This window comes from Helicoverpa zea, chromosome 23 (assembly GCF_022581195.2).
Source record: "Helicoverpa zea isolate HzStark_Cry1AcR chromosome 23, ilHelZeax1.1, whole genome shotgun sequence".
NCBI lineage: Eukaryota > Metazoa > Arthropoda > Insecta > Lepidoptera > Noctuidae > Helicoverpa > Helicoverpa zea.
Genome location: NC_061474.1, coordinates 10,240,703 through 10,265,467, shown reverse-complemented (window position 1 = coordinate 10,265,467; position 24,765 = coordinate 10,240,703). Strand labels below are relative to the sequence as shown.

Sequence of the window (24,765 nt, the reverse complement as noted above, 5' to 3'; positions counted from 1 at the left end):
TAATCTCATAGTCAACAGTCTCATGTACAGCCGTGTAGGAGACCCGCTCGCCGAACGCTCGAACACTATGTGTTACAGAGAAATAAAACATCAGCGTATTGTCCAACTTTTATTCACTTAATGTTTATTTTATAATATTCTTTTCAATTTGCAATTTTACAGCTCGGCGGGCGGCGGGCCAAGCCGCGCGCTCGCCGCGTTAACTCATAACTCTATACAAATAGTTTTTAACTCTCAATTTAAATCGAGTTTATCACTCACATATACAACTCATAAATACAACAAATACAATTAATAATAATAGTAATTTACACAAACAACAACATAATTCGACGCATCCCAACGAGCTGAGCGGCACACCGTTCCCTCCATCACAATATACATTATACATAGCACCTCCAACATGTTTTACATCCGTCAGGATGTCGCCTGAGCCTGAACAGTCGCATCGACAGCCGAGAGTGTTCACATAACAAGTACTAGCTGCAATCGTGGACTGCGATAACAAATCATTTACAAAACAATGGAAACAAAGCCGCCACGACGCGTGCTCGCCCGCCCGCCCCGCGCTCCGCGCCGGACCGCGGGCGAGCGACTCCCGCGCAGTGACTGGTGCGACGAGGTCGCCGCGGTCGTGTGCGTATCAAACGTACATAAAAAAATATACAGGACATGTACACACTAATCTAATCTCACTAGAATCGAACAGCATCTCACTGTGTGCGGTCAGCGAGTCCATGGCCTAGGCCGGGGCCTAGGAGCGGGCCGGCACGTCGGCGGCGGCCAGGCGCAGCGCGGCGCAGGCCAGCGGCGCGGAGGGCGCGGGCGGCGCGCTCTCCTCGGCCAGCGCGTGCTTGAAGGTCTCGTAGGTGAGCCAGCAGATGGCGGCGGCCGGCATCTGGTACAGCACGCGCGCCTGCACGCCCTTGCCGAAGCCGCGCGGGCCCGAGGCGCGCAGCACGTGCGCCGCCGCGTCGCGCAGCCCGCTGGCCCGCGCCGCGCGCTCCTGCGTGTTGAGCACGGTCTTGCAGACGTCGAGCGGCGTGGTGGCGGCGGCCGCCAGCGCGCCGCCCGCCGCGCCCGACAGCGCGTGCGCGAGCGGGTCGTAGGCGCGCGCGGGGTTGAGCTTCTTCTGGCAGGCCTCGTAGGTGACGAAGTGCAGCGCCTGGAAGGGCACGTTCATGGCGAGCTGCGTGCCGTACGAGCGGTAGAAGGCGCGCGCGCCCTCCGTGCGGAACACGTGGCGCGCGCACTCCCACACGCCGCGGTACGGCGAGTTCAGCATCTGCATGCGCTGCTTCACCACTGCAACACGTACGATCTATCATTAGTTCCGAGAGTCCGCGAGTAGAGGCTGCGGCCGCTGACTCACGCGTCGCCTGGCCCGCCACGTTTTCCTCATCGGCACGTGCAGAGAACATCTAATTGTAAGTGCATTGCAGTATTCATTTGTCGACTATATGTTGTTTTTATCCCCCAAGCGCATCGAGGTTACAAGTCTACGCTACGGTCTATTACACGTCAAATAGTTTTAACTGCGTATATCATAACTAATTCCGATAGCGACTTTTTATTGTAAATAATATGCAACACATACTCATATGTATTCATCAACATACATAATATCTGTAGAGGGGTCATTTCGTACAAATTGTCAGCGTGTTAAAGGATAACCATCAGAACCCATTTGTAGCATTTTTAGATTTGTGTCTGTTGTTTGTGTGCGCATCACGTAACATCTACAAATACATAAAAGTTGTACGTAACTTAAAACCTACCATAAAATTTCTCCATCACTTAAAGCGTTAAGGCCGCCTTTGTACATTGTTTTTAGGGTTCCGTAGCCAAAATGGCAAAAACGGAACCCTTATAGTTTCGTCATGTCCGTCTGTCCGTCTGTCCGTCTGTCCGTCTGTCACAGCCGATTTACTCGGAAACTATAAGTACTACAGTGATGAAATTTGATGGGAATATGTGTTGTATGAACCGCTACAAAAATATGACACTAAATAGTAAAAAAAAGAATTGGGGGTGGGGCCCCCCATACATGTAACTGAGGGATGAAATTTTTTTTTTCGATGTACATACCCGTGTGGGGTATCAATGGAAAGGTCTTTTAAAATGATATAAAGTTTTCTAAAAAACATTTTTCTTAAAGTGAACGGTTTTTGAGATATCAGCTCTCAAAGTCGTAAAAAGTATGTCCCCCCCCCTCTATTTTTATAACTACGGGGTATAAAATTCTAAAAAAAATAGAGGTGATGCATGCTAATTAACTCTTTCAACGATTTTTGGTTTGATCAAAGTATCTCTTATAGTTTTTGAGATAGGTTGATTTAACTGTAATTTACGGAACCCTTCGTGCACGAGTCCGACTCGCACTTGGCCGGTTTTTTTTTTTTATGTGTAGGTACAAAAAGTATTATAAACGAATAACTTAGTCCTTGTCTGGCCAGACGTTGTTGACGTGTCCATTTTGTATTTAATGTTTTCCTTTCTTTGTAACGCCTACTTCTTTACCTAAACTCGTAATTGAACGCGTACGACGTCGCGGGCAGAAGCTAGTGTATAATAATGTTACAATAAAAATGTATCACTCATCAGTAGTCAGCCAGGAATAAAATGTTTTCAGCAATTTAATAGGTATTGAATGTATTCAAGTTAACATTTCCGCATATTCAATATTCCAGAACAGTTTTGAGGTCACGGGGGAGAGACATTTTATTCCCTATTAATTATTGTTTGCCGTCGATCACAATCGGAATAATGGCACCGGGATACAGGGCTGCCAGATGAAAAATTTGAAGTCCGGAGGGAAGGCCGAATTCCTTTGAAATATCCTGTGATTTTTCCAGTTTGCGATTGTTATGACAACACACACAGGGGTGCTTGCACACCGGCACCGACACCGGCCTAATGTGTGGGAAGTAGCCGCCGGACGTGTGCGACACAACACTGCCTATTCACCAACTTCCTTCCTGACAATATTTACCTTCGAAATGATAACCTACAGTATATCAATATATATACAGTTATCATTATTCCTATAGTATTTCCTAGGCCCCTGCCTCGATCTAGCAGGCTGTCGGCTGTAGCGGCAGCGCCACGCGATCAATATTTTTGTGACGTGTCGAAATGTTATTTGTCAAAAAATATGAATCAAAAAGATGTTATCGCCTGATACATATTGTTCAAACATTACGTTAATAAAGTTAATTATCTTGACGAAATTAAAACAAGCACAACACTAGGGCGCTATCACTGGTTTCGACCACGTTGCGCACTCGAGCCAGAGTCTATGTAGGTTCTGCGCACGACGTCGATGTCGAATTCGAGAAGCTGCTTCTTTTATTTTTTAATAACGAAACGTCACGAAAAACTACTTTCTAAGTATATCTTAGACACGAATGACTGTGTTTCGGATGGCACGTTAAACTGTAGGTCCCGGCTGTCATTGAACATCCTTGGCAGTCGATACGGGTAGTCAGAAGCCAGTAAGACTGACACCAGTCTAACCAAGAGGTATTGGGTTGCCTGGTTAACTGGGTTGAAGGGGTCAGATAGGGCAGTCGCTCCTTGTAAAGCACTGGTACTCAGCTACATCCGGTTAGACTGGAAGCCGACCCCAACATAGTTGGGAAAAAGGCTCGGAGGATGATGGCGTTTTTTTTTCTCTCAGAGTTTGGTCAGTTGAAGGAAAAGTCGCTTGGGATATCTAAGGTATTGCGCATTTAACGTTACACATTGTAAGACTTGTAAGGTAGTGAATAGTCTCGCGGCGAGTCGGACGGCGCGCAGCCTCCGGTGAAGCCCGCCACTACTCGCTCGCTAGCACTCAGTCCGACACCTACCTACTACTAATGTAATGTACATGTTACCGTAAGATTACAAACATCGTTAGATTACAATCTATCTCGAGAGATTGTAAACTGTCGAATTATTGTGAACCGTAACATCTGATTGCAATTTAACGCATTATTTTTCGCTATATTATAATCTATCGATGAGAAATTGTCAAATTGTCAACTGTCCGAAAGCTCTCCCTGATTGGTCAGTCTTTTTGTAAGATCGACCAATCACGACCAGCCGTTCTGTTCCCATGGAGTTCCCGTAGAGTTAGGAATGAAATAGAGGTGTCAGTTAAATAAAATAAATGCTCTTCAAAAATTCTTCAAGTATTAAATTTATATAAAAATAACTCTTATAAAAATACAGTTAGGTATTTTGTCTTCAAATACAAACTAATATTTAAAAATAAAATAAAAGGGGTGCTAATTAAACAGGCTTCTTTTTAATATCATTATTCGCCCCCAAAAATGTATGTTGCCTTCTAAATTACTAAGTCAGCCACAATTAATAAAGCGTCGAGCATCTAAATAATACTATCTTAGCCACGAGTTATCTTCCACTCTAAATACAACTCAGCATGATGGTTATTTTTTTGCATCTAAATTTGTAGCATGCATTCTAACAGTAAACTTCTTAACTACTATTAAATGACATCATAAAAATATTTATTTACCTTCTAATTTTTTAACTCGTACCTACTGAGTTTTTTGTTTAAAATATAACACATCCCATATTAATTGACCCAGCATGGAAGTAAGCATGCAACATGCAGCAAGCATAACTTCTGTCACGGCTCCGGCGCTGCGGGGCTCCGGCGGTCCTATGCGAGCTTATCGTCGCAGATGGTTTTCACGCTCACCGCCGCGGCTGAGGCTGGCCGGCTCCGCCGGCCAGCAAGCCGAAGCTGACCGCCTCGCCCCTCCGCGCCTACGCGGTTTTGAATTGCACTCTAGGGGTAGGGCAGACAAGACTACGTGGAGTCGGTTTTGCAGCGATTCGTTTTCGTCACTAACTTCAATTTTTAATACAATTTTTAATTGTGTGTAATTTGAGTCTTAAAAATTAAGTACAATTTTTGATTTTATAAAAAATTAAACCGTCACTTATTTTTGCACGTCAAAGAGCTGTGACACCGGGAGTTGCAAAGAACATTGTCTTTTTTGACGTTCTACCAATCAGCGCGCAAGATGCATTCCGTTCTACGCCAGTTGACAATTTGACCGCTCTACATCGCTCTCGATCTTACAAAAAGACTGACCAATCAGGGAGAGCTTTCGGACAGTTGACAATTTGACAATTTCTCATCGATAGATTATAATATAGCGAAAAATAATGCGTTAAATTGCAATCAGGTGTTACGGTTTACAATAATTCGACAGTTTACAATCTCTCGAGATAGATTGTAATCTAACGATGTTTGTAATCTTACGGTGACATACATACATTACATTTTTTTTTATTTTTATTACATAGCCTAAGCTTTATCTCAACTATGTTGGGAAAAACTTCCTCTCTTACCAGATACAGCTGAATACCAGTTTTTTACACAGAGCGACTGCTTATCTGACCTTCTCAACTTGATAACCCTTTTTTGCCAGTCTTTCTGGCTTCTGACTAACCGTAAAGACTACAAATAATGTACCAATGACAGCCGGGACCCGGCAATTTTCCATGCTTACCTAAACACGGAGGAACTCGCCATAACAAGATGGTCACCCATCCACAGACCGATGCCCCCCAAGCAGTGTTTAACCTTATAATTGATGTCGACCGTGCGGCCGTTACTTAGCCACAAACTCCTCTATAATTTGTAATGCATCGAACTGTTTGGTTCCATGTCCCAGAGGTGGCAGTTGCTGACTCGGCACATTATTAGTCAGTTGAATATTCACTGTAGCTCTGTGAATGTCTGAGCCGTTTCGGGAGTCTAGAAACGGCTCCATTTACTACATCAGCCCCGCGCCTACTGCGGCAAGAGGCCGCCAGCTGCTCATTATTCACGCTAATAAATTAGCACAATACTCGCCAACTTGTGTGCGTATACATTTCATGGAACGCTTATAAATGAACACTTGAATACTTAAATGACTTGTGATATCAATTGTTCGTACAATTAGTTGACTTCGAGGAATATTATAATTTGAATGTTATCAGCGAGGTGCGGCGTGCGCTCGTCCTGAGTGTACTCACCCTCAGCGGGGTTGGAGACGGCGTCGTGTATGAGCGAGGCGATGCACCCCGACAGACCTGCAACAGGACACACAGCGGGTGAGCGGCGCCGGGCGTGGGGCGGGGCGGGGCGGGGCGGGGCGGGACTCACCGTGCGTGATGTGGTCGTGCCGGTGGCGCGTGAGGTGCGACAGCGAGTGCTTGCAGTGCTCGTAGGTGGCGAAGTAGCAGGCGTGCGCCGGGCCCGCGCCCAGCACCACGGCGGACATGCCGCGCACGGGCCTGCGGGACAACCACACGAATACATTATTACACTACATTTCACACCTTTCCCTTAACATCTATGTATCATGACTATATGTATGGTTGTTGTTTCACCGTTGCACCTGTAATTTAAACTAATAAATTAATAATGCACTCGTTCTGGACCACCAATGTTTTTTTGGCAGTGCTGCTTAAAAAAAATTATGGTCAGCTTCCAGTCTAACCGGGTGCAACTGAATACTAGTGTTTTACAAGGATCAACTGCCTATCTGACCTCCTCAGCTCAGTTACCCAGGCAACCAGGTACCCTTGGTAAGACTGGTTGGCAGAATTTCTGACTATTTTATGACTGCCAAGGATGTTCAAGGGACTTCCGAAACACGGAAGAACTCGTGACAAGGTGGTCACCCACCCACGGACCGACTGCGCTAAGCGTTGCTTAACTTTAATGTCGATCCGCGCGTCTTTCACTTAAGCACGAGCTCTTCTGATATTATTTATGCTGAAATAATAAACAGGTAACATGTTTTAGTTTGTTTGTATCCTATGGGTTGCGAAGCTACTAAAAGGATCTGAAAAATTGCACTGTTCGAAAGCTACACTCTTCCCGAGTAACATAGACTATATTATATCCCGGTAGGGGCAGTAGTTCCCAAAGGACGCGGGAAAAGGGCTAATTAGTAATATAGAGAACACTTGAATAGCTGAGCGCATTCTCACAAGATGTAAGATGGCAGAAGAAGGCGTGACGTCGGCGGCGGACAGCTTGTCGGGCGCCGACCAGACTGCATCACAGTGAATGTGAACTCTTGCACGAGCTATTGCGTTACCTCGCAACACTCGCTCGCATACATGTTTGTTTGATAAGATGACGCGCGTGTTTTTTTGTCAGGAGTAGGTATCGCGGCGCGCAGTTCCGCGTAACGTTGCACTCACTCCAATAAAATGTATCATCATCATGACTACGTCAATATATGAAGCAAGTTTAAACTAATCATTGGCTAAAACACGGCACCTACACAAAAACAAAGCGGATGGTTCTTTTTACCGAATTACAGACACGGATTAACTTGTTGTTGCTCAACTATTCTGGATAATAATATTACTTTTATTGCTCCTCTGCGGCAAACAGTGCACATTTTTAAACTAATTTAATCATTTTTATCCTAGAACCGATTACAATATAAATTGTGATTGAATGATTGTTATCTGTGAAGAGCGTTTGGAACACGGTGCAGCCGCTCACGACGTATTGAACTGGTCAGCGTCGAGCTGAGTTCTGCTGCGCAGCGGACTTCTGCATACCCCAGAGAAAGTTTCTCGTTTGTTACTACGGATATACGTACTCACGGCATTCATTGCATGCAAAGTGGAAAATTCCAATAAACGATTTTTGTAAAACGATAATATTTGTAGGCACGGTACATTAGATGCTTTTTTTGAATTTTGAGAATAAATAATCTTTTTTGAATAAACAATGATATCAAAGTTCAATTTTTGTGAAGATAAGCGCTCGATCTCGGGGTTAACAATGTTAACGATGTTACGTGACATGATGTGTTTATTTAGACAATTGTAGCGTTTATATGGCGCAAGAGTCAATCGAGTGTCGCAGGCGCTGACGGAGGCGCTGCAGCCCGCGGGACAGTCGGACCTACTCGCGGATTGCGACGCTGTGACGTCACGCGGCTCGGGCGCACTCAACGCCGTTACCTCACCACTGCTGCGCTCGATCGAATAGGAATCTGTCACTCAGACAGGATTACCATTATAATTTTATCTAATTCTTCTGATGAAACCGAGCCAATTTATTCTAGTTAATGTTGAATGTACAACTGACTCTCCGTTGAGTATGATGCTGTGGCCGATCAATACACAGATTTTATTTTCTCTTTCATTAAACTACATTTGATACTTTTAAATATTAAACAAAAAAATTATATACACCAATATCGGGCACAGGGTCCAACGTTACCGGTGGTTAGGGCTACAGAGACAGAAACCCCTCGATACGCCATCGATCGTGATACGTTAACATGGCCATGCATAGGATACCTCAAGTTACCTGTATTACTTTTAAATTCACATTTTAACTCGACTTATCTGAAACTTCACGAAAAGAAGAAGATTCTCAATCCGGATGTTTGTATTTTTAGTTTTTGTTCAGTGTTATTTTTCTTTAGTTGTATCTTTTCCGTCTTACCACAAAAACTTTTGAACGTCAGTTTATGCCTTGGCTAAAAAAATGTCAAATTATGACGTTGACATATGGTTCATTTTGGAGCCACATTTTTTTTAGACAAGTGTAAAACAGTGGTTAAAGTTTTTGTAGTAAGGCCATTTATGTTTAAATAACGTTTTTCGGTGTATACGCTTGCGCAAATTTAATGATTTTTATTGCTTTGTTTCCTCTTCATTTCACGTTCAGTATCCAGTTCAAACAAGAAGGCTACCTTTTCTCTTCCATAACCGAATGAACCGAATATTATGTGTAAATGTTAGAGCAAGACAAGTAACGTAGAACTTCAGATACAGACAGTGGCAGTATCGGGGTGGAGCGGGCCTGCAGCGACGTGTCGTGTGACGCGGCACAGCGGAGCACGCGGCTCGCGGCGGCAGGAGCGGCCGCGACCTTGCGGCTCAAGGGCGCCAGCCGCCGCCGGCGACCTCAGCTACTCCTACGTGCCTGAATCGATATCGACGCTCCACATCCACATCCAACATTTATGGCGTCTTCCTTAACTAAATACTTTTCAGTATTTGCGTCGTTTACAAAATGTATTTAATTCGAGCAGTCGCAGTCGGTTCCGCTAGTCAAATGAAATATAAAATAGGAGCAAATGCTGATAACATTGTCTGAACCGTCACGATATTAACGCATTTAGTTAAATGCATTCATAACAAGCCAGTGAATCACGATCATATTCCTAAGAAACATTAATATAGAACAACTAGCGTGGCTTTTCATGCGCTGCTGGCTTTCAATAATAAAATCACCAAGGCATACGGAAGTTAAAACTTGGGGATAATCTTTCGTTTATAAACGCACGAACAGATCTGTTGCTTTTTATGGTAAAATCAGGTGATGTGTGTCGGGCAAGTGTTACGCTATATGTCGCAGCCAAGAACAAGCCACAGACCAAGAAACTCGAATGTCATAGAAGCCTGTCGGGTCGCTATTTTTTTGGATAATCGTAGTGGACAAGGGAATGCCAATCGCTTTTGCTAAATACGTTTGGAAGAACTGGATTGTATCGGTACTGTGGCAGCTTGACGTAATACCAGTGGAACAATAGAAGCAGGTAAGGTCAAGGGGCATGACGCGACGTCCACGTGGCGCGGCCGTGCTGACGTCACCACTCCGCAGCGTCACCAGCCACTTATGTAACGTAACAACTAAATACTTGAGCCGGTTTACAAGAAATATGAGCTTCTAGGAGCTACTGAGGTAAAGTTGCTGTCCAACAGGATGACGCTAGTTCCATTCCATAAGTAATATGTAAGCGCAATCAAAAGTGCAATAGAAAACGGCGACTGAATCGGTGACTTCGTTGAAATATTTGGCTCAGGCCGAGATAGAAGGGCGAGGCTGCGTGGGGACTATAGCAACCGTTCCTTCTGGCGTAATGTGCGTCCGGGACTACATCGTGAAACGCGCCGGCGGCGCCGACGCTTGCGTGCAGTTTCTAGCGGCCAGCGTTGCGCAACTCACTTCATCCTTCAACAATAGCTTCCTTTACAAGTTGCTAGGTAATTGTGCGCTATCCGGTGATTTCTGATTTAGCGCTCAATGTGCACATCGGCACAGGTGGCTGATGCTCGGGGACGGCGACCACGTTATCGTGCACTTAGGTTGCGCACGAGTTTGTAGAAGACAAACTCTGCATTAGTACGTGCAAATACAATCCGATAACACAAGATCGCAAGTATTGTGAGTTGTGAGTTTGTGAGCAGAGTGAGTTTTGCTAGTTAACTTTCTCAATCCGTCAATTATCATACCATTTAATTACGTAGCATTATTTTAAAACTCTTCTTTAAAAAAGCTCTTATCGGGCTGCTGCTCTTCCATACAAGTTTTTAATAAAGGGAGAAACTTTTTAATCATCAGGCATCTAAGAAATTAAAAAGAATATTGCAGTATAGCACAGAGGTATTGAGACGGGCAGCCCGCAGGTGGCGTGGTGGAAGTGGTGGCACTTCCCAGTTGTGCGGTGGTTATCAAGCCGTGTTGCGGCGCGGTATCGCGACATGTTGCTTTATTTTTATATATCTGTAACGAGTAGGTACCTACTCAGTACGAATGTAGATAAAACTTGCGAGTCGTGACTCGATGGCCTGGTAATTGGTGTTTGTTTAGTTATAACTGAGCGTGTTTGCTGAACTGCGCCTGATAGCTGGCTGCTACTATGTAATTAAGCAGTGAGTGTGCGAAGACATCGATGCGGGGCTCAGTACGCGCGCTCATTGCGCCTTATGTCAAACGTGTCATGCGTTTATATTTAGTTTACAAGCGAATACGTCGACTCGGAAATCCCCCTTCATAAGAATATACATTACTAGCCGTTTTCCCGCGGTTTCACCCGCGTCCCGTGGTAACTACTACCCGTACCGGGATAAAATATAGCCTATGTTACTCGTGGATAGGGCATGCAATACCGGTTAACCGGTTTCGTTTTTACCGGTAAATCGCCCATTTTTGCGAGTTTTAAATTACCGGTAAAAATAATATGAAACCGGTAATTTACCGGTTTTTACGTTTTTCTGATAAAATATAGCAATTGTTCATTTAACGTCAAATCTTTACAAATAGTAAATGTAATAAATGTTGCATACATTACGTATTGTAAGAGTGTTACAGATGCTGTTTTTTAGTAAAGTAAACTTGTATGTCCTTAACTATCTCTAGGTTAGATACAAATCTTCTTTCTCATCTTAATTTATAAAATCTAAACAAATTGTATTCATTCGGTTATTCTGTTTTTCCTCAAAGCTGTCAGCTCATACTAGGTACAAATGTAGCTAATGCTTATTTTACCTACTCTATGACCTTACTGGGCAAGGGCTTTTAGTTCACCACCATGCGGACAGCTCTGAGGACACGGTGGAGCACACAGTCCAGGTGTGCACTGCCTGGGAAGAGTACCGCCGTGTTGTCGTCGAGGCAATAGGCAGTGGCGACCTTTCGCGTCCTTCCCTGGTTCAATCCATGGTCCGGAGCTAGAGGGAATGGGAAGCCGTTGCCTCCTTCTACGAAGCAGTCATGCTCGAGAAGGAGACGGCGGAGCGACTGCGAGTAGCACCTCTCATCCCAGCCGCTGTAGTGGACCAGGAAGATACCACGGGCGCCAAGGGTCGGGAGATGACTCCCGGCCACCGTAGGCGTCGGTCTGTGGGCGGTGTGTTCGGGTGGCTCATCGTTCCACCGTCTGCATAGACAACAGACCCGTGTCAGCGGCGCGCGTTGTTCCACGGGCTCCTCAGGGAGATGTCAGCGAACCCAGTGGGGCCCAGCAGGGCCAAGGCCTGCCGGGGCCGCGGGATTGTTCGAAAGAGTTACCGCGACCCTGGCCCATAAAACGCCTACTAAAAAACATGGGTTTTAGACAGAAAGAGTCTGTCATTTGATGATTTACCATAAAAAAGGGCTTTCACTTCAATGAAAAATATATTTTTTACGGTAATTCTTAGCGTTTATCCCGTCTTGTGACGGGGTCGGCTTTCTGTATCTTCCTTCTTCCACTTCGCTCTATCCTCCTGAATAGACATCTTCCTCTTCGAGTTCGCAGATTTTCATGTCATTCATTACGACACTCAACCACCACGGTTTTGGCCTGCCTTTGCGCCTTTGACCGGGTCTATTGAGATTGAGTATCACATTCACACTGCCGATGCCCTCAGGTGTCACTCCTTTTTACATGTCCGTACCATCGCAGCCGTTTCTCTTGCATTTTGTCGGCGACATCGCGTACGAATGGTAATGACATGTTTTTTGTTACGGCCCACGTCACAAAAAACGTTTACCACCGTATATTTTGCATATTTATTTAGTTTTTGCTTTAAGACTACCCAATGTTATTGTTATAATATCACATTAAAAAAATTACAAAAATTACCGTTTTACCGGTTTACCGGTAAAAATATTTTTATTACCGAATTTTTACCGGTAATTTTTGTTTTACCGAAATTGCATGCCCTACTCGTGGATAATGTAGCTTTCGAATGGTGAAAGAATTTTTAAAAACTGTCCAGTAGTTTTTGAGCCTATTCATTACAACCAAACAAACAAACAAAGTTTTCCTCTTTATAATATTAGTATAGACAATACTCGCACCACTATAAGTATGTCAAGCTGAACTGTCGCTATCTAATTTACACTGGGTGGGGTAAACTAATATATTTGACATAAGTGCAATTAAAAAAGACAAGTATCATGATGACCATAAATCTATATTAAGTAGGTACCTGTATAAAAACTTATTTTCAGTCGAGGCTACCGGGCGCGCGGTCACCATATACTAATATTTTGGAACAAGATCCGAAGGCGTTGTATTTTAATTACCTACCTGTGTTTTGTAGTGAGAGTTTTTGTTTACTGATCTATAAATATATTTATACATTGCTTATGAAATATTTTTGAAGGTAGGTCAGGCAGCGGCCTGCTCACACGGCACTGATGCGAGGAGCGCGCATGTGCACACAGTATCGGTACTCACGCCAATGGACCAATGTAACCTTACAGTCTCTTATCGATATCTTATTGAACCGTATAGTTTTTTCTTGTTGTGTTTATGTAATGTTTACATACATTCCATGGCTTGACATGTGTGGGGTCGCGTAACGCGTGCGATGTGTACGTAATCGGCGATGTTTTAGCAAGGCTAATTGCGCGGGTCACGGAGCGCGACCTGCCGCGATAAGCAGTCGGCAACGCGACACCATCGTGCCAGTGCTCACCTAGCGCACCAGCCACATCTTCAATAATACGAGTATTTTTATTGAAGACACCGACTCAGCAAATGTCAAAACTACATACATAATGTCAAAATTTATCATAAAACTGAAACTATGACTTGTTCACGAGCGAAAAATCGAAGAACAAAATGTGATGTTGAGGAGTTTTAAATGAGGCAGTGTTGGAGTGAGCGGAAGCAGTCTACTCGCCACACTTTCACTGTCGGCGACGCGATAGTGTCGGATCACGCAGGGCGCGCTAGACGCAGGCGCCGAGATAACGCTACACTGTTAACCCATGCTTACACTGCCGCACTTTTGTTATAGTTCGCGTTAACTCAAGGCCGGTTTGCAACTGAATTCCGAGCGTATGTGAGCTGCACATGGCACATCACCCGATCTTAAGCCTATCGCGACAATGGTTTGTGCGCAGCTACTCGCGTCATGTTCCGTCACGAACGAAGCATCATTCTACTTCAGCCGATGTTTCGCGTCTAGATAATATCTATGCTAAACATAGAACATTCAAATTTCAACATTCAGGTAAGGTTTACATAATACACACATCATGAACCCATTCATGCGTACTAGGCAGAGCAAACAAAGTGTACGCAGTTGATGCACGCACATTCACGTGTTTCTCCGTTTGAGCGCCTTCCCTCATGTGAAGCTTCAAGACACTCACATTCATGTGTAGGCTCTATGCACACGAGTGTAGCGGAGTGTGAACTTAGCCTTAGTGACCTGATAACAGGAGCGGGGGCGCCGACCTGCGCCTGCCGCACTCGCACGCCAGTCCGACCACACGGCATACACGTATCAAACGTCATATTGGCTCCATGTACACTACATGCATTCATTCATCCATTTTCATTAAATATGGAAATGACGCGGTCTGGAGTCTGGCAGCGACTCAAACGATTGCGGCTAAGTAGCTCGTCCCTTTAGAAGAGACCTAGTCTGGTCTGGCTTAACAAGACGGAGATGAGTAACTGATTGAAGAAGCCTCGCATGTTGGCGACAAGCGCGCTACGACGCTCGCGACACTGGCGCACTGACGGGCTCGCTCTACTCATGCAGGTCACACGCTGGTGATCAATGCACATCTCGGTATATTTTATTCCATATTTAACAAGAAGGGAGCAAGAATGTCACCGCTGCTTCATCCGCGTCCCAGGGGAACTTCTTCCCGTACCGGGGTGAAATTTGGCCAGGATAGGGCAGCTTTTTCTAACACAATTTTTCAAATCAGTTCAGTAGCTCGAGTCTTTACATAGAATATGATTATACATAGAAGTTTCATCATCCTCCAAGCCTTTCTCCCAACCATGTTGCTCTAACCGGATGTAGCTGAGTACCAGTCCTTTACAAGGAGCGACTGCCCTATCTGCCCTCAACCCAGTTAACCGGGCAACCCAATACCCTGTAGTTAGACTGGTGTCAGAGTTACTGGTTTCTGACTACCCGTAACGACTGCCAAGGATGTTCAATGACAGCCGGGACCTACAGTTTAACGTGCCATCCGAAACACAGTCATTGGTGTCTAACAAACATTATAACAGACTGTCAATGTTCAGTGGAACTAGTGGGAATCTACTATTTTGTTACATCTCATATAGTAGAACTAGTGGGAAAAAAAGTTCCCATTAGTTCTACGGTAGAACTAAGCAGTAGAACTAGTGGGAACAAACCAATATTAAAGTGTTCGCGGCTCCCGATAGTGGATTAGTAATAAGGTCTAGACTAGACTACACCAAAGCGAAGCGGAGTCGTAAAGTCGTAATGAAATAACCAGTAAAATTTCCTTATTTAAATAATCCGTCTCCGTATAATAAATAAGAACTTAGTCTTTGGTTGTTTGGGTCCAGGGGCGACCCTTGGCTTCCGTCTGGCAGCCTGGCGATGCTGCGGCTCAAGCTCGCGGCGCACGTACGAACTATCGATAAGTACGGCATGTTACGCAGAGATATGCAAGCAGCCGGCGCAGGCAGCAGCGGGCGCGGCGCGGGCGCAGCCTCACGTACGCTGATAACAGATAACTCGGCGATAGTGAGCGATAGCGGCGGGTTCTCCCGCGACTCTGCACACCGCACCAACGCTCACGCCTGCCTGCTGCGCGGGGCTGTCGCGCACCCGAGCACTTGCGACACCTGCTGTACAGTCCACTTTGCGAATGTTACTTGACACCCGGAGCCGATGACCTGGCTTTGGTGACGCTCAACGGATAACGCAACATTGACCCAATTGTGTGTAGGTATTGTAGCGGCGATAAGACTTACACCTCTCGGTATCAAGCTCGCGCTACGTACAACTTATCAAGCAGCCGCATATCGCGTCTCTATAAATACTCGCACTCGAATCTCGATACCTATCGCGTAATTAACTAGATAATGCGTCGCCCGCGTCTTGAGCACCGCCGACATCAGTCCGCGAACATTTTTCCTAAGGAGTAAGTCTTAGGTCATTGGTAAACTTTGTAGCCAAGATTCGTACAGGCCAGAATGTCCATTGCTTGCTACTTGACTATGAACTTAACGTTTATATCTACCAAAGATACTTTACTGCCTCATCATAATAATGGGGGCGTAGCGAGCCGCTCCTCTCAGAAGCTCTCAGCTATACATATATCAACCGAGTTACATGTGATGCGCATGCGCTCGCTGCGGAATAAACACCAGCACGCGGGGCACGGAGCCTGCGCAGGTACAGCGGGCAGCAGTGTCGCCGACACGTACGACCCGCACCCTGTCCGCGTTCAAGCTAATACAGTGATGCGAGCCAGATACTGCACTGCGGCTACTCTATGGACCATTCCTTAATGTAAATAAACACAGCGACCCATGAGGCTTGCTTTTAGTGTGCAACATTTTAAACAAGCCTAGCTGTTGATGGTAAACGATTAGCTTCGTATGATAAACTTCCTGTATTGTGGCAGATTCGCTACATTATTCCCGACACGTCGCACGCTCGTAGTACGGACGTGCTTATAACAATGACCAAATATGTATAAGTGTTGAACGTTGCGTGTTACCTGAGCAGACCTTCCTTCTTCACCATGTGCCGGAACGTCTCGGAGATGGAGCTGTTGTTTGCACTCCGTAAAGACTGCATCCGCGTCTGCAACAACGAGACACAGCTTACTCAACGACAACGTCGTAGCTCCGCGGCCGGCCATCCGCGACCGCTCTCCTTATTATATACCCGCTGTGCGACTACTGCGCACAAGTGACACGTTAACATTTATCATTTCACTAACAAACCTACCATTTTTGAAATTCTATAAAAAAAACGTTTGAAACCTGTAATTCTCTCGTTTAGCGAGTATGTAATTTTTTCCGATGATTCTACACTGTCAATCAAAATTGCAGTTTCCTCTACAACAGTACACTTTGCAAACAAACAACATTTTTTAATCACAGGACATTAACGAAGAGCATGTAATTTAGGTATGAGTGGGTAGATGTGACGGGCGAGCAGGTTGACATTGAGCCGGTCGTTATATAGGGCTCGGGGCGGCGGCGGCGGCATTCCTGCGAGCGGCAGCATGCGTGCGTGGAGCGTGACGCTGGTAGCGCTGCTGGGGGCGCTGGGCGCGGCGCGCGCCGTCGCCATGGACGAGGACATGGCCGAGCTGGCGCGCATGGTGCGCGAGAACTGCGCCGCGGAGACGGGCGCCGACGTGGCGCTGGTGGAGCGCGTCAACGCGGGCGCCGACCTCATGCCGGACGACAAGCTCAAGTGCTACATCAAGTGCACCATGGAGACGGCCGGCATGATGGCGGACGGCGAGGTGGACATCGAGGCGGTGCTGGCGCTGCTGCCGCCCGAGCTGGCGGAGCACAACGCGCCCTCGCTGCGCGCCTGCGGCACGGTGCGCGGCGCCGACCACTGCGACACCGCCTTCCGCACGCAGCAGTGCTGGCAGAACGCGAACAAGGCCGACTACTTCCTCATATAGTGCACTGCACAATAAACACTTACACATGCCTCTCGTATATTATTCATCATTCTATTATTTTGTCATGACAATGCGCGACGGGGGGTGACTTAGGTACCTATCTACATATGTTTTATCAAACCTGTCATGGTATGAACGTTGTTACATCACATCTAGTTGTGTATCCTGACTGCAATCAGGAGATTCCCAATTACTTTTTCATACACCATTATTGTTTACTAACTTTGTGATCTTGACTATACCTATTCATATAGATACTGAGAGTAGCAGTATACATAGTTTAAGTTTTTAATTACTATGTAATGTTAGACTTGAATGGATTTTCCTATAAGGAAAAAAACAATGTGATTCACTTGAATTAAATCTAATCACAATTATAAATACATAATGGTTGACCACTTTATGTACATAGCACTCTATGCCCACTGATTATATCATACTAGTGGCCCACCCTCGCTTCGCTTCTATGTAGAGATATCTGCTATTGATATTGGGTTCAAGCTCTTTAATCACATCATTTCTGACTCTTGGGATGTTGTCTCTTTCTATTATTGAAATAATAAGATTAGTAGTCCTAGAAGATTGCATGGGGCTTAATTGCATGAATGTCAAAACATTTTCTCATCATCTCCCAAGTATGTTGGGGTCGGCGTAAAGTCTCGCCAGATGCAGCTAAGTACCAGTTATTTGCAAGGAGCAAGTGCCCTATCTGACCTCCTCACCCCAGTTACCAGGGCAACCCAGTGCCCCTTGGTAAGACTGGTGTTAGACTTACTGGCTTCTGATGACCCTTACGCTGGAAACAGCGGTCGACGTAGGTATATTCGTGAAAGTCTATGAACGCGCCCACAGTTACGGTACGCGCGTGATTTGGTATGTGATTCGGTCGGGACGTACAGTCAGCACCAACCGCCAACCGAGCACTGTTTCTAGCCTTAATGACTGCCAAGGATGTTAAATGACAGCCAGGACATACAGTTTAACGTGCCCTCCAAAACAAAGTCATTGGTGTCCAAGATATACGTACTTAGAAAGTATATACAAACTTAGACAAGTTGCATTGGTACTTGCCTGACCTGGAATACAACCTGCACACTCATACTTGAGTTTTGGTTCTTTACCCATTAGGCCAGAACTTATACATATGGTAACAGTTATTTGAAATGCAATTACTGGTTTATTTAAAGTTCTGCTATATTCAATACTAGCTGTTTCACACGGTTTCACCCACATCCTTGGGAAACTTCCTCCCATGCCCATCTTCAGCACAGATAGTGCAGCTTCCTAACAATGAATGAATTATTTAGTCAATCCTGAGCCTTGTTGATTTAAACAATCAAATCTTTCCTCTTTATAATATATAAGTAGGTATAGATAAAAACTAAATGTCTGCAAATGATCATGCTAACTTGCAAGTTTAACAAATAATAATGTATAATGTTTCACTTCAAGTAATCAATCTAGCCTGTATAAATGGAATGTTCAATGTACACCCTGTGTACGGTCACACACAATTTAATTTAGTTATAATCAGTCAAGTTGGTACTACTGAAAAGAAGCTGAGGATGAGAACTGTAACTTATGTGCTTTACAATATTACAATAATAAATAAAACATACATATCTAGCAATATAGCTATATTATATCATTGTTTTTCTATTTTTACAGTACAAATTGAGTCCATTTTTTAAATGTAAATAAAATGAGAATTTATTGTAAAATGTTTAGTTAGTACTAAGTTAATTGTGTTATTTTTATTCACAAGCACACTTTCAGTATGTTACATATTTCATGTAAGGAATGAAACTTTCAAATTATGTTAACCTGCTTTATATTGAATGTGGTCAGTGAAATGCTAACACATTGGTTCTCTGAAGACCAGTAGGAAACACAAGTTCACTGCTAATGAAGGCATTGAGCCTGTGATGTTATCTAATAGTGTCAGTCCATGCCTACATTCACAAATGTACTAACACCAGAGGCACATTACAATCACACAGTAATGACACAATCTCTATAATGAATATGCTCTTATGTTGTAACACATCACAATAATATGTTTACTTGTTGTGTGTGCATTTGTCAAACAAGTCACAGCATAATCCTGCAATATTATGAAAATTAAGTTTTGAATTTTTTAACAATCCAAAATACACACAATGTGTAGACATGCAATTGTTGAGAGCAGTGATGGCAGTGGAGGCAACCATGCCACTCAGCGGAGTGCTGCATCATTGTACATAACAAGCTACCATGGATCAAGGTCAGCCTGTGCCTGCCCATTGTAACATGTGTTCAGATACACTACCATATCATTTTAACTAACACAATAATCACTATAACATTGGTAATTTACCAATTAATACAAGTAATACACAGTCATGTCAATACATATACTATATCTAGGTAATACTAGGTATCAGACTCTTATTGGACTGGCACTTCACACATGTCAGTAGTTTACTGTCTCCACTTATATTCTGAGAAATTATTTCTGTGTGGATAAAAAGTTTCAACAAGAACTACTATACTAGCAATAATTGTATAAACTAATACTATCAGTGTGACAATTATTTCAGTATATGATCAGCTACTGTGAAAAGTGTTAAGGTCATCGTGATCGCTTTGACAGATAATACATTACACTAGTATTTAGCGAACAGGTAATTGGAAGAACTTTTACTTAACGCGAGATCGCAAATTAGTGGCGTAACAAGCCAGCCTGCCGATCCGATACAACTGTCACACTGATTAGGTTAGTTTCCACAAGAATGGCAGCCAGCAGCAGCGGGCCCTGGCTGCCGGGCCTCGAGACAGCCTTACCTTTACGGAGTCGAGCGGGTACATTATGCAATGCTCCATCACCCCCGCTATTGCTCCGGCGGTCATGTGTATGACGGAGTTTTGGGTCGGAAGGGTTTCATAGTCGTCAAAGTTCATAATACTCACTAAATACTGACACTCCGCACAAAAAAAAAACACTATTACAGAAAAATTTACAGGGGTTTCAATTTTGATTTACCGAATTAGAAGTATCATTTTCACTGACTATTTTTATCACAAGTCATCCGAAATTTAGAACAATCAAAATTGATTCCCTAAATGCGACTCAAGCACGCGCGACTTTTGCGGTTTCACAGAGTAATAAGCGTTATCGTGTCATTCGGTCTTTTATAATCTGCGAGACAGTGATGTTCCATTATATCGTTACTAATACATAAAATCGACTAAGGAAAGTACAATGTCCCTCGAACACAGCCCAAAAGCAGGAATTGAACAGAAAATTGTTCAGGGTCATTTCTGAATAATTTGAGCCATGTATTTCTACGAAAATCCTTACAGTTAACTTGAATAGTGTTCTTTATGTTTACCTAACGATATATACAACGAACTGTGCACATCTTAACTTGTTGCGGCAAAAAATACGTTTAATAACGAAATGACTACACTGAACCATCGAGCTTAGATGCACTGAACTCGTATGATCCGTGCTATTCGTATTATGTCACAACAAGTCACTAGCAGTGATTTATTTGAGTGCAGAGGGACTTGCACGGCTTGCATTATTCACATTTATGGTACAGGTACAGACGCCAACAGACATTCATTCCGTTATCTGCACCATTATATAACCATGTTCGAACTTTAACATTAAACATAGGAAATGCATTGTATAACCATGTTCGAACTTTAACATTAAACATAGGAAATGCATTGCTCGCCAGATTATTAATATTCCATCCGAGACCTTATAGAGTAGTCAATTTCTCGGGAGTAATCCGGTAAAAGGTCAGTAACAAAAGTCCATTTAAAAAATAGTGTAGAGTCCGTACCAGGTCCGCACAAGTCCTGCTGGTTAATTATTGCTATTTAGTTTTGATTGTAATGAGGAATTTTCTTTTTTTTAATTCTTTTCATAGCTGGTGACTAGATGGTGCTGACCTAGACACGTGAATGCAGGTAACGGAACGTCATATAACTTTCAGGTCAAATAACTAGTTAAATCATCCTCTGAGCCTTTTTCCCAATCATGTTGGGGTCGGCTTCCAGTCTAACCGGATTCAGCTGAGTACCAGTGCTTTACAAGAAGCGACTGCCTATCTGACCTCCTCAAACCAGTTACCCGGGCAACCCGATACCCCTTGGTTAGACTGGTGTCAGACTTACTGACTTCTGACTACCCGTAACGACTGCCAAGGATAACAATAACAAGTTAAATATGGTTAAATAATAATTTTACTATTTTTAAAATTAATGTAAATTTCAATTAATAAAGTTCTATTTTTGGTTATTGGCAAGTGATTTGTGAAAGTCAATGTCAACGATTCTGCCAATGTCAGATGTGAAATAAGAAACCAGAAACCTTACTGTTTATAACCACGACAAACAGGAAAGTATTATAGAAACAAGTAAGTAGTTGAACTCCTTAAAGTGGAACTTGCTGGATACCACTATTGCTAATCCTACGGACTACGACGTCCTACTACGCTACTGCTCTAGGAGCTTGATCGACAGATACGGAATTTGAGGTCAGTGACACTCATTTTTAGGGTTCCGTCCCCAAAGGGTGAAACGGGACACTATTGTTTTCACTCCTCTGTCCGTCCGTCTGTCACCAGGCTGTATCTCATGAACCATGATAGTTAGACGAGTTGAAATATTCATAGATGAAGTATTTCTATTGCCGCTGTAACAACAAATACTGAAAACTAGAATAAAATAAATATTTTGGGGAGCTCCCATACACAATCGTGATTTTTTTTGCTCGATATCGATAACGGCAACAGATGCTTGAAATATTCACAGAATATGGAATCTATTTATAAATGTAAGTAGGTATTATAATTATGGAACGTTTTAAAAATAATAGTACGGAACCCTTCGTGCACGGATCCGACTCGCACTTAGCCGATTTTTTTATTAGCTTTAGGTTTTATTGCTTTTATTTACATATTTGCGAGTTGCTTAATTTGATGTGATAAGTGAAACAAGACGTCCTTGCCTCGCATGCGCGGCCTTAGACGTGGAAGACGCGCAGGTACGTGCACGGTGGACGACTTGGTGCATTTGCTTGAGGTTGCTGATCGGGGGGGGGGGGGGGGGGGGGGGACCAATGTCACGAGCGACCAGGACCTCACTCTATTGACGAGTTACCTTAATTGTAAAGCTTTTTTCAGTAAACAATTATTTTTTTGAAAAATTGTTTTGCTTAAATTACTTAATTGAATCTTTTAATTTTTAGCCTCATGATCCGCAATATTGAAGAGCTGCCGGAAGGTCGGGGTCTGGAAACTGCTTTGCATCCCAAAAGGATGCGCAGATGGCAACCGTAAGTAGGCTTGCTTGATTAGGAGAGTTATTTGCAATAGTTTTCAACCAACTTCCCAAAAAGGGGGAGATTCTCAATTCGTCAGGATCTTTTTTGTTTATATATGTTCACTGATGACCCAAAGACGTCTGGATATTTAATTTCTTTCTAGATCAAATGTCCCACCACCTTCATCAGCGTCGCCATCATCGCCATCGAGGTCTGCACGCGCTGCTCCGTCGCCGCATCTATCTCCAGCTTCACCTCGTCGTCGTCGGCGCCTGCTAGATAAATGTACCTCCGACCTCATCAATTATGGTAAGTGCCTACTGGTTTATTTTTATTTTACATGCCAAAAATGTCTAGTTCCCATTAGAACTGCAACCGATCTATCATTTGTTACAGGAAGTGATGATGACTCTGACAACAGTGATGAGGAAGGGGATATTGTTGCTCCAGTTGTTCCAAGAGTGTGTCGGACCTTGATGGAAACACCCTTGGACCATGACTATGATGTGAATACCGCCGGGGACCCAGCACCAGCCACTCACAGCACACTTGCCGGTGGACTTGAGCCCGCCGATGTCCCCCTTAGGGCGACGGAGCAGCCATGGCGTCTCTATGACTTCAACTGGAGAGAGTTTCCAAACCCTCCTCCCTCACCTGAATCGAGGCGAGAATTTTTTTCCAATATTAATGTCGGTCCGACAACTCCACATGCCGACCCATATGACATTTTCATCGAAATATGGGATCGGCAAATTATGGAGCACATTGCCTCGGAGACGAATAGATACGCTCGGCAGGTGGTATCCCAGATGTGTAATAGTAATCAACTCTTCCCCAGAAGCCGCATCATCCGTTGGTATGACACCACGGCCGATGAACTATATGTTTATTTCGGCCTAAATCTAGCCATGGGGATTGTGAGTAAATCACGGTTGGAGGAATACTGGGGTTCCACCCCTGACGTATTTCATACTCCGGGTTTTAGCGCACACATGTCCATCGACCGTTTTTTACTTATTAATAAATGTCTGCATTTTAATAACAACGATGACATGCGTGCGCTAGACCTGGACTACTCCGAGGCCAGGTTATTTAAAATTAAGCCAATACTGGTACACCTAAACCAAAAATTTCAAAGTATGTATACTCCAGCGCAGAACCTTGCGCTGGACGAAAGTCTTTTAATGTGGAAAGGCTGGTTGGAAATTTGCCAGCTTATCCCAAATAAAGCAGCAAATAGAGGCATTAAAACTTATGAGATTTGTGAATCTCGAACCGGCTACCTATGGCGGTTTGAGATTCACGCTCATAAAAGGTCTCAGCCTCAGCACTACGAAAGTCCACTGGACGCGTCTACCCCGGCTATTGTCCTAAAACTAGTCCAAGGACTGGAACACAAGGGGTACACGCTCTGGATGGACAATTTTTACAATTCCCCATGTCTGGCTCGTCGACTCAAGTGTTTGGGCTTTGACTGCGTAGGGACTTTGCGGACAGATCGCAAATTTGTCCCGCAGGTCCTAAACAGCCTAACTAAAACTAATATGCGACGGGGACAGATCGCTGGTCTCAGCTCAGGGGACGTCGATATCATGGTATGGAGAGATAACAGTAGGGTAGCTATGATCTCTACATACCATGGCAACGGCCAACAAACAGTCGGAGAGTCCACCAAACCCATCTTGATATTGGATTACAATATCATGATGGGTGGGGTGGATAAAAAAGACCAGCTTCTGGCCATGTATCCTGTCGAAAGAAAACGTTCAAAGGTGTGGTACAAAAAATTATTTAGGAGACTTCTAAACGTCTCTGTATTAAATTCGTATATCATCCATCAACACACTTCTTCTGTCACTCATCGAAATTTCCGTATGAGACTTGTAAAATCTATTCTATCTAAACATTCCACCACTCCGCGGATCCCGCCAGCACTCACACAGCATAAAGCGGACGTAAGCCACCGCTTGTCTATGTATCCCAAAGGGAAACATCAGCGCTTGCGGCGGGCTTGCGCGGCTTGCAATAAACGGGTGCTTACGTTCTGTGTTGGCTGCCTCAAAACGGTTTGTATGGAGCCCTGTTTCCTTAAAATACATTCGTAGTTTTAATATATATGAAATACTAGCTTCTGCCAGCGGCTTCGCCCGCGTGGTGTGTTGATAAAAAATAGCCTATGTGTTAATCCAGGGTATCACCTATCTACATACCAAATTTCAATCAAATCGGTCCAGCCGTTTTTGCGTGATTGAATAAC

At 44.1% G+C, this 24,765-nt stretch overlaps 3 protein-coding genes across 5 annotated transcripts; 2 read left to right on the top strand and 1 right to left on the bottom strand.

Annotated features, from left to right (window-relative positions):
* Window positions 1-96: 96 nt before the first annotated feature.
* LOC124641939 (mitoferrin-1) lies at window positions 97-20,356 on the bottom strand. Its single transcript, XM_047180204.1, has 5 exons — window positions 20,015-20,356; window positions 16,265-16,350; window positions 6,170-6,300; window positions 6,040-6,096; window positions 97-1,305 (listed from the first exon to the last, which is right to left on the bottom strand). Exons 1-5 carry the CDS (start codon window positions 20,129-20,131, stop codon window positions 755-757), a joined length of 942 nt encoding a protein of 313 aa, XP_047036160.1. The 5' UTR covers window positions 20,132-20,356; the 3' UTR covers window positions 97-754.
* On the top strand, window positions 15,550-17,220 carry LOC124641940 (general odorant-binding protein 56a-like). Its single transcript, XM_047180206.1, has 2 exons — window positions 15,550-15,682; window positions 16,738-17,220. Exons 1-2 carry the CDS (start codon window positions 15,624-15,626, stop codon window positions 17,189-17,191), a joined length of 513 nt encoding a protein of 170 aa, XP_047036162.1. The 5' UTR covers window positions 15,550-15,623; the 3' UTR covers window positions 17,192-17,220.
* Window positions 20,357-21,460: 1,104 nt separating the features above from the next.
* Window positions 21,461-24,720, top strand: LOC124642104 (piggyBac transposable element-derived protein 4-like). 3 transcript variants are annotated; one of them, XM_047180412.1, is made up of 4 exons: window positions 21,461-21,600; window positions 22,434-22,520; window positions 22,672-22,817; window positions 22,905-24,720. In XM_047180412.1, the coding sequence occupies exons 2-4, from the start codon at window positions 22,438-22,440 to the stop codon at window positions 24,611-24,613; spliced, it is 1,938 nt and encodes a 645-aa protein (XP_047036368.1). In that variant the 5' UTR covers window positions 21,461-21,600; window positions 22,434-22,437; the 3' UTR covers window positions 24,614-24,720. The 3 variants fall into 3 exon arrangements, with proteins under 3 accessions (XP_047036368.1, XP_047036366.1, XP_047036367.1); XM_047180410.1 differs by having other exon boundaries at window positions 21,462-21,720; XM_047180411.1 differs by lacking the exon at window positions 21,461-21,600 and having other exon boundaries at window positions 22,306-22,520.
* Window positions 24,721-24,765: the final 45 nt, after the last annotated feature.

Bases quoted from the DNA above. Each gene is read 5' to 3' on its own strand.
- LOC124641940 (XM_047180206.1), top strand. From the start codon at position 15,624: ATGCGTCGCCCGCGTCTTGAGCACCGCCGACATCAGTCCGCGAACATT. The intron at 15,683-16,737 runs GTAAGTCTTAGG...GTCGTTATATAG, and splicing joins GCGAACATTTTTCCTAAGGA to GGCTCGGGGCGGCGGCGGCG.
- LOC124641939 (XM_047180204.1), bottom strand. From the start codon at position 20,131: ATGAACTTTGACGACTATGAAACCCTTCCGACCCAAAACTCCGTCATA. The intron at 6,097-6,169 runs GTGAGTCCCGCC...GTCCTGTTGCAG, and splicing joins GCACGACCACATCACGCACG to GTCTGTCGGGGTGCATCGCC. The intron at 1,306-6,039 runs GTGAGTACACTC...TACGTGTTGCAG, and splicing joins CGTCTCCAACCCCGCTGAGG to TGGTGAAGCAGCGCATGCAG.
- LOC124642104 (XM_047180412.1), top strand. From the start codon at position 22,438: ATGATCCGCAATATTGAAGAGCTGCCGGAAGGTCGGGGTCTGGAAACT. The intron at 22,521-22,671 runs GTAAGTAGGCTT...ATTTCTTTCTAG, and splicing joins AGGATGCGCAGATGGCAACC to ATCAAATGTCCCACCACCTT. The intron at 22,818-22,904 runs GTAAGTGCCTAC...CATTTGTTACAG, and splicing joins CTCCGACCTCATCAATTATG to GAAGTGATGATGACTCTGAC.